At 34.3% G+C, this 9666-nt stretch overlaps 1 protein-coding gene across 1 annotated transcript; it reads right to left on the bottom strand.

The window, feature by feature from the left end:
- Positions 1-7117: 7117 nt before the first annotated feature.
- LOC110911840 lies at positions 7118-9361 on the bottom strand. The gene is made up of 3 exons (XM_022156489.2): positions 9016-9361; positions 8638-8863; positions 7118-8264 (listed from the first exon to the last, which is right to left on the bottom strand). Exons 1-3 carry the CDS (start codon positions 9280-9282, stop codon positions 7816-7818), a joined length of 942 nt encoding a protein of 313 aa, XP_022012181.1. The 5' UTR covers positions 9283-9361; the 3' UTR covers positions 7118-7815.
- Positions 9362-9666: the final 305 nt, after the last annotated feature.

Raw genomic sequence — 9666 nt, 5'->3', positions numbered from 1 at the left:
ATGAATAATATGTAAACGATGTGGCAGTTACCTTCGAGAAACTAAACAAAATGTATCGCCTACTGCGATTTGATGTTCGGCTGCAGATATGGTGGCACTTATGATGCTCAGCTCTTCCTCCAGCGAAAGTTCCGGCGAACAGGAACCGGCGGGTGAATCCTCTGCCATAGCTTCTCTCTCTCTAGGATACTTTCTTGCTCTAGAAATAAGAACAAAAAAGAAGAGAAAAAAGGGTTTTGAAAGGGTTTGAAAGATGAAACTGTGTGTTTTTTTTTCTGACATCTGTGAATCTCTAAAACATATAAGCCTAATATTGGGATATTTGTGTTAGAGGGATTGGTTAAAATTTGTGAATTTTGTTTACAGAAAGTTAAGTTTTGAGTAAAATGCATCCTAAATTTTGGTTGAATTGTGAATTTTGGTTGAAGGTGGAGTGGTGGAGTGGCGGTGGTGGTGGAAGATAAAGCAGGTTGTGTGTGGAGGTGGGTGATGATGGTGGGTGGGTGAAAGGAGAGGTTGAAGATGACCTTAGTTATGAAAGGTGGAGTGTTTATGTTTTAAATAATAAAGTGGGTCCTATTTAATTTATTAAACTTTAACTATATTTTTTTATATTTAAGTTATTTATTTTAATGATAAGGGTATTTTAGTCATTTTACTTTCACCTAACAGAGAAACTAACCTCCATCCACTCTAGGGACTATCCAAGTAACAACTGAGCAAACTACAGGGAGTATGAGTGTAATTTTCAAAAGTTAAAGACTAAAAGTGTTATTTTGATAAACCACAGGAACTATCCATACATTTTACTCTTTATTTTATATATGTTACCAAAAAACTCTCACCACAAATTTTCAACTCATACTTGTTACCAAACGTGTCCAATTAAAAGGAAGAACAAAACAACTTGTAGACAAAAGGGGTGTTTGGCCTAGCTTTTTATCTAAGTTTATAGTTTTTTTAGCTTATTTTTATAAAATAAGCACTAGTGAGTGTTTGGTTGAGCTTTTTAAGCTTATGCTTATTAGCTTATATAAGCTAACTAGTCTAAGTACCCGTGTGTTACACGGGTGGTCTTAAAGTAAATTATATTCTTTAATAATGTTACTTTTAAATGAAAGAAACATTCCATTAGTTAAGTAAATATTAAATTACAATGAATTCATAATAAGTAAGCAAAAATTATAAGTCTCTAAATATTACATTGCACTCTTGAATAATATTGTGTACTATCTACCATTATTTTATTTCTCGCCTTCTATCCTTCATCTCACTGATAAGGTAATATTGCCTTCTGGTTCCCGGCCTTCTTACCAATGCCCCTGAACCCTCTGCAAAACATGGGCCTTTGTCAGTGACCACCACTTAGCACATCTTCATCTGAGTCGTCTTGAACTTAGCTTCCTAACTCATTATGACCCATGCTATCTTTTGCTAAGTCATGTCATTCTGCCAAAAGAACCAATGCGAACCAACCAGTCAAAATTAAGCCAACCTAGTTGTTTCTTAAATCATACAGAAAATACTCCAATACCTCCGAAAGAAAAGAAAAGAAATACACCACATGAACCAAAACAACCCTGCGAATCGAACTATCCAAATCGTATTAACACCTTCAATTATCTCGAGTAGCAACGCATCACGTTATTCCTAACGCACACCAAAACACCCACCCACCAAAGCTAATGTTCCCCATTACCTATGCACCAATAAATTAGATGTGTAATTAACTTTCTCACTTTTGACATTTGACTTTGGACTTTTCTCACCAGTCCTTCAACTCAAATTATTTGTTTTTGCTTTTCTTTTCCTTCAACTCAAATTATTTGTTTTTGCTTTTCTTTGGAGCCCTTGTGTGTCTTCATCACAAAAGCATATAGAAATCAATAATCGCCTCTTAAAAAGAAGAATAAAACGATTCAAAGAGGCATTTCATCGGAACATGTTTCATTGTTGGATTGGATCAACACTTAATAAAAAATTTAATAGCTAAATTAAAGAATAATAAAAAACTAAGAGGCGCATCTCATTGAATTGGTTGAAAACTTGGATCAAAATATTGAAAAATAATAATTAAATTAAAAACGAAAAAAATATCAATAGGTATTTCATTGAACATTTTCACATTAGACATCACGAATTCATTTGTCACATATAAAGGCATTAAATTGATGAAAAAAAATGGTAAAAATGACCTCACATTGAAGAAATGATATGCTGAATCTTGGCACCTCTGTTAATAGCCTATTTGAAGACTTTGTTAACCAAACAATAACTATAAATTGGAAAATACATAAACAAAACAAACAGTTAACACCTATCATAGCAAAGTTAAAAAGGAAAAAGAACAATCACTTGTCAAAATCAAACTAAAAGGATTCAACAATACCTCACCTTCCGTAGACCTGATCGGAATATGCTACCTGACCCTCGGAGACTATATTTGACCATCAAAGAACCATGGTCATATCAACGATCCGTGCAGAGTACCCTCAATCGAAGACCTGTTCTTCCGATGTAGTCAACATTTGACACTGTGGCAAGCGACGGACACAACACCAAATCAGCAATGCTAGGAAGTGGTGGCTGCAGTTGGTCAAGAGTCCTATGTTAAAGAAAACATCTAGGAAGTTTATAAACCGTAATTTATGCATGGGGCCCACATTTTTAGTCAATGAATTATTTGAAGTCTTCTCTTTAATCAAAATACATTATTGATTTTTAGCAACCTATGACCCAACATAACATTCAATCCAAATATTTATTGGTTAAGAATTCGATACTTGTGCTGGAACAAATGATCCCTGACCATCAATTTCAATAAGAATTTGACCCTCCACATCAATTGTTTTGGCCCAATGCAAGAAAAAAATCTCATTTGCAACCAAATACTAACATGTACCCTGCAATCTTTATCAAATTCTAACATAGTGATGCCTTTGCTATAATAGATGTTAATATTCGTACCACAAGTTAGGACCAACATAAAAAATCTATGAAAAAGCAGTACTACAAAAAAGCATTTCGCTTATTCAAGATAATTGTTTAAACTAAGATAATTGTTTAAATTGAATGCTTACCATGAAGATGGATGAGAAAGCAAAGCCCAAAACGATTGTTGTGAACATGTGAGCTTTGTTTGCATAGACGCACTAATCATAAAAAAATGTGAAACAAAAATAAGTAAGACTTCCAAAAAAAATATACCAGTTAATAGGGATGCAATTTTTTCCTAATTACCGGTACAGTATCAGTATTGTGCCGATACCGTACCGACTAACATATATCGTTACAGGTATTACATTTTCATTTTCGATATTGGTAAAAGTCAGTGTTACATTTTCGTATTCGGTATCCCCACTTTAGTACCTCTCCTAGTTAAGCAATGAGTAGAGTTTTTCGGTACAGGTGAAGCATTTATTTACTAATTTTCTCTTTTGATTCACATGATTTTTGTTCTATTTCACCTACCTACAAATGAGCCGAAGATCACACAACATCATTCTCATACGGGGACTTCCCGGCCAAGAGCAGCAACAAATTAAAACCAAACTATTTTTGCATGCGAGTGTGATGTCTTTTGGTGTTAGTTTTTAGTTTCACTTAGTGTAACCTTTGTAGTGCCATGGTCTCCCTTGAATGTAATCTGTAATTGATCCTACACATTTGAAATTCTTTTCCTATAAATTATGTAAATAAAAATATAAATAGCAAAATCACTATAACAGTTTGGGAGGGTGGGATATAAGTAGACCTTATCTCTACCCGTGTGGGTAGAGAAAGGTTGCTTCCAGATAAACCACCAACTCCAAAAAAAAAAAAATAGAAACTAAAAAAATATAAGTAGACAACTACCAAATAACAAAAAGAAGAGGTGAAAAGCAACATGGTAAAGTAGAAACGTATATGGTGTTTTTTGAGTTAAGCATCTTAGGGTGATTTTGATCATTGTCAACGGCTTCTTGGTTAGTAAGGTGCTCCCAGAGGCCATCTGAAGCAAATATGATAAATTGATCAGGTGGCTACAACTAGTGCACCGAAACAAATGGATTCGAGATAAATATCGGTCTTTTGAACGATTCACTAAGGCTGAACCTTGCATATAAAGGTGTCCGATTGAATTCAACCTTTTTTTAAGTATACATCACCAATGGATCTTGAAATCTGCAGAGAAAACATAAGATTTAAGACTTGAATATAATAACTAAAGTATATGATGGTTAATTTTGTGGGACCATGAATGAGATATAGTTTTACAATCGGGTATGGAATTGAGATTATCAACCCCCCCCCCGGACCAATACCCAGTCCGTTGTCACGCCTAGTTACCACTTTTTTTGTTTGTAATATAGATAACGTATTAACGCGTACACTTAATAATCCTGAAATAGGAATAACAACCTCTATTATAACACAAAAAGGACTAACAATAGCTTTCAATGTTCAAAACACGTAACAGTTATTATGCTAATCATAAAGTAACTCCAGAAATGGGGATTATACTAATCATAAACATTAAGAATCAGCTGCAAAAGACAACAAATTGAATATAAATAAGAAATAAGCCTAAAACAAAATAGCAATCTTAAACGATCAACAAAAGACGTATACCTGCTTTTTATCTTAGATGAAAACGACAGAAGTAACCATAGCGCCGACTGAATGAGTTGAATCACCCTTGCTAATTGTTACCGCCGACAGAAGTAACCAGATCTTCCACACCCAAACCATCTTAACATTGACGCCATCTGTTCCAATCATCTCCGACGAAAAGTGTCAGCATTGTAACCAGATGATGATTAACCATACAAACACAACTCATCAAACACACAACAGGAAAAAAAATAAAAAAAATACTATAACCGACAAAACTAAAAGGTGTACACATCAACTCTTTTCTGTTTTGACCCATACGAAAAAAAAGCATGTTTAAACTACTTTCTATGTGGAATCCTTCTCTTGTTCACAATGACCAAACCATACATGTGGAGGAACAAATGTGTGTTGGTGTTATTTATACTTCATTATTAGACTTTTCAATATATCTGAATCATAATCAAACTAAATATAATTACTTTGTATTTTCTATTTAAAACTTAAAAACAAAGTTACCAGCTTTGTGAGGGAGAACAATCCAGTTACATCTAGTAACATAGTTTTCAATGAGAATCTTGAGTTTTGCATCTTCTTCGGTAGACCAAGGACCCCTCTTTACATTTTCTTTATCACAACATAAAGCCCTGAGCGTCTTTCACTTCTACAAAAAGATAGCATTTCATATAATGAAGAGTTGCATTTTCAACTTCTCCAATAGCAAGGTAACCACTTGAAGATCTTTATGAATCAAGACCCATCTTCCCCGTAAGCATCCTACAAAAACACAACCCAATTCAAGATATTGAATCATTTGGCGATACAATCGATGAAGAGAAACTAAGTGAGTATAAGAACTCTGACTATTGGAATTGCACTTTGATCTCACAACCTGTCACCGATTTGACATAAACAACCCCTAATTCCAACGGTGCCCTACTCCTCGTCACCGTTTCTACAAATTTAAACCTGATCACAAATGTGCAATTTATTATATAGATGTGTATTAAAAAAAGTCATAACCAAAGAGCTTATAAAACATTTATACATAAAAACTTATACACTTACTTGCGAGATGATATTTTTAAAAATAGTTAATAGAAAAAAGATATCAGATGGAATTAACAAACAAAGGGAACCAAACAACTAACATAGTAAAATCTAAAACTTTACCAGCTAAAAGAAACCTCATGATAAAACCCAGTTGTGAAAGAAATTGGTGTTCAACGAATGAAATCTGCGTTCTGTAGAGAAATCTAAAACCCTAATAATGATGAAAAACAAAATACCATCACTCGATCTCATATAATAAAATGTGAAACCCTAAAACAAAGCAACGATTAATCTGTGTTATTGTGACAACCCACCGGTATCAAACCACATGATATTCAACCCGTATCATCAAACAGAAAAAACTTAGGGTTCTCAAGAACATGAGTGTTTAGTGAAAACATAAACTTTCAAACAATTGACTACAAAAGATTCAAGAAAACACTTTGGTTGTAACTATAAAGCGATAACAAATCCCTCAAAATTCTTACAACAATCAATCGAAATACGAAAACAAAACTAATACTGACAAAGTGAAAAAGTTAAATCAGAATACCTATTAGAAGATTGATCAGAGAAGAAAAATAGAATAGACCAAGAAAAGGATCGGTCTTTCCTTCCTCAGATTCATACTCTGCGTTGTTTGTTGAATCTATATTTTTGTAAAACCCTAAACAACGTACAAAGGAAGAAGATGAAAGGCGACGAAGAGGGAGAATAGAAGAGAGAATGGAGATTAGGGTTTCTGGATATAGAGGCGGATGAAAGGAAAAAAAGGAATACAGAGTGGAGGAGAAAAGGGCGGTGGATTGAGAATGTGAATACGGGGAGAGCGTGTTTTTCTTTTACCGCTCAAATTGATTCAGTACAGAATAATAGAATGCCAGGTGGCAATAATAGGAGTGAGAATATGACAAGTGGCATAAGTTTGTTTTGTTTTATTATAAGGTATAGATTTCAAGAAGCTTATGGGTTGATGGTTTTTTTAGCTTGTTTGAATAAGCTTATTTGAACAAGATTGTTTTTTACTCATTTGCCCTCAAATGGTGGATTAACTCATTTGAATATGATATACACAATGGTATTATACATCTTCCCATAATACACAATGGATTAACTCAACTTGTAGAATATAAGCTAATCCAAACACTTAAAAATAGCTTATTAAATTAAAGAAAATAAGCATAAGTTACTTTAAAATATAAGCATAAGCCAAAAAAATAAAAGCTAGGCCAAACACCCCCAAAGTTCCCACTCCTTTCTCCGCAAAGCCAAATTCAATTATTAGTTTCTTGTAGGAGCGACTCAATGATCTGAATCAGTGTGTGATAATTTTAGTTTCTAGTTTGTTCATTATAAAAATTATTAAGTTTCTCAGTTTATATTGTTAAATAAGGAAAAAAATACATAACATTCAGATAATTTAAGTCTTAAAATTTATGTTGAATCCTATGTGATTGTATGCCTTTAAAAATCATATAAAAAATGTATATCATATTCCCATGTGTTAGGATCAAAGAAAATATCATAATAATAACACGAAAGGAGCCCTAATCTTAGAATTCACTTTTATAACCACTGTCATCTGCATCTTGGGCAACCGAAACCACCATCTCTCGTCAACGAGCATCGCAAAACCACTATTCTTGTTAATCTTCACCACATATACATCTCCAGTTCTTATTCCAGCTACTTTCTTGATCTTAGAGTTCGCTCTTATAACCACCGTCATTTGCATCTTCGGCAACCTCCAACAACCGAGATCACCGTCACCAAACCTCTATTCTTGTAAATCTTCACCACATATCCCTTTCCAATTGTAAGCCGTTCATATATATATATATATATATATATATATATATATCCCTTTCCAATTCTTATTCTTATTCCTACTTTCTTGGAGTTTTGGGTTGTGGGCTTATTCCTACTTTCTTGGAGTTTTGTGTTGTGGGCTTGAATTTTGATGATAAGGTTGTTGGGGATCAATTGTGATTATGGTTATTGATTGATGTTGGGAGATATTGAAAGAGTTGTGCAAAGGTGGCCCTACACCGTGACCTAATGTTGTGATTGATGATTGGTGTGAGGAGGTAAATACTAGTGGTACGGTGGGGGTTTGACAATGGACTATATTCAAAAATATGTAACAAGGTTACATTTATACAACACTTTCTACAAAACTTCAACAACATGAGCATATAAATAAGACATGTTCGGCAAGTCGTCACGAAGATCCATAGTCAACATCGACGCTCTAACCCTTGTTGGTCGAGTATGACAAACGTCCACCGCTAATGCCGGTGATATTGCGGTGGTGGCGGTAGTTCGTTCCGTCACTCTAAGCCACTTAGCTTGCATGTATTCTTGTTTTCTCCATGGCCCCAAATGCATTTTCTTCTCTCTCATGCATCTTTTCGCACAAACACTCAGTATTTTTATAACAGTCTGTAATCTGTCAGACTTTCCGATGAATACTTCGGGAAGCTTGCAAACTAGACTGTTATACTCATTACTCCCCTTTTTCATCTCAAATTGACCACGTAACTCTAACTCAACGATCACCCTCACCGCACCTTTCTTACGGTTGGAGCTATCGATAACATCCAAAAATGTGTGTTCACCTGGATCACAAATCAAAGAGATATTTTAGAAATTTAAAGATGGGATTTGTGGTTTGGATTGAACAGAGATGATATACAAGAATTTAGGGTTTTTTATTTATTTATTGTGTAGTTTAGAAAAATCATAAACGTTTATAGATATCTTTTAAAACTATTTTGGTTTCTAGCCAACAAGTGATTAAGACTAGAAAAGAATAACTAAGAAACTACTTTTAAAGTTTTAATTTTTTTAAAAATTAAAGAATTAACGCTTCCCAACATTTTTTTTTCTTTTCTGATAATTCTTTTAAAATATAATTTAACTTTTTCTTGACAAGTTATTTTTATTATTACTTTTATATTCCAATATAAATTTTATTACAACGAATCTCACCCGAAGGAATATCCGACGAGCTCTTCCATTTGGACTTGCAAATAGCCGAATCAAAACCCGAATTTCGCAAGCGGCTACAAATTTCACCCATCTTGCAACTCCGACAACCACCAGAAACCGGTCTCGAGCAAGAACATACATGCCCGGCCACCTCAATCTCCCCTAGTGCATCTTTTGTGGCATTTCGGATTTTTGCTTCTAAACTTGTCGTCCTAAACAACGTTGTCTGTCACCAAAAAAAAAAAAAACATATATCATTAATCATAACCTTAAAAAATAAAAACATTGTATCTACTTTCAATTAACCATAACCTTAAAAAATAAAAACATTGTATCAACTTTCAAGACACATAATTCCAATCAACTAATATAACTTACATGTAAATTCTCACGTTGGGTCTCCCAGAATTTAATCTTGTCATCAGAATCTTCAGCCTTTTCACATACGTCGTCGTTTTCGATATCTTGCTGAATGTCGTACACCTCATTTTCTAATGATGATAACACGGTTGCTTCTTCCTCAAGAAACCCGAATATCGAACCAGATAATTGAACCGGTGGTTGATCACGGTGGTCGTCTCCGGTGTCGTGTTTTGGCGACAAGACACGGTGGCTCATCGGAATTTGGGTGGTGGTTCTGCCCATTGCGACAGCACACGGTGGTTTAAATTTTTTTTTGTTGTTGTGGTGGTGGCTTGTGAGATTAATTTGGGAAATTGCTTTTTTTATAGGGTGAGAAAATCCACGTGGAATATTACTATTAGATGGTAGAAAGGTGAGGGTCAAAGATGATGGGTTGGATCCACGTAGGTTTGAGTCAAGATACAGAGTGCTGTAGATATGCTTCACAAATTCAAAGATTTTTATATTGTAGTTTTAAGAAGCTACAAAGAAGCCCCTTGAGGCTTTAAATCTTGTTTTTTTCGCAAATTCAAAGAAGCCCCTTAATTTTTTATTTATGTATTTTCTGTTAGGGAGTAAGGGTCAAACATAATGGGTTGGATCCCTATGTAAAACTACCAAGTACGA

This window comes from Helianthus annuus, chromosome 15 (genome assembly GCF_002127325.2).
Source record: "Helianthus annuus cultivar XRQ/B chromosome 15, HanXRQr2.0-SUNRISE, whole genome shotgun sequence".
Taxonomy (NCBI): domain Eukaryota; kingdom Viridiplantae; phylum Streptophyta; class Magnoliopsida; order Asterales; family Asteraceae; genus Helianthus; species Helianthus annuus.
The sequence above is the reverse complement of the archived record's forward strand: the minus strand, read 5'-3'. Positions and strand labels throughout refer to the sequence as shown.

Bases quoted from the DNA above. Each gene is read 5' to 3' on its own strand.
- LOC110911840 (XM_022156489.2), bottom strand. From the start codon at position 9,282: ATGGGCAGAACCACCACCCAAATTCCGATGAGCCACCGTGTCTTGTCG. The intron at 8,864-9,015 runs GTAAGTTATATT...TTTTGGTGACAG, and splicing joins CCCAACGTGAGAATTTACAT to ACAACGTTGTTTAGGACGAC. The intron at 8,265-8,637 runs GTGAGATTCGTT...TTTGTGATCCAG, and splicing joins CTCGTCGGATATTCCTTCGG to GTGAACACACATTTTTGGAT.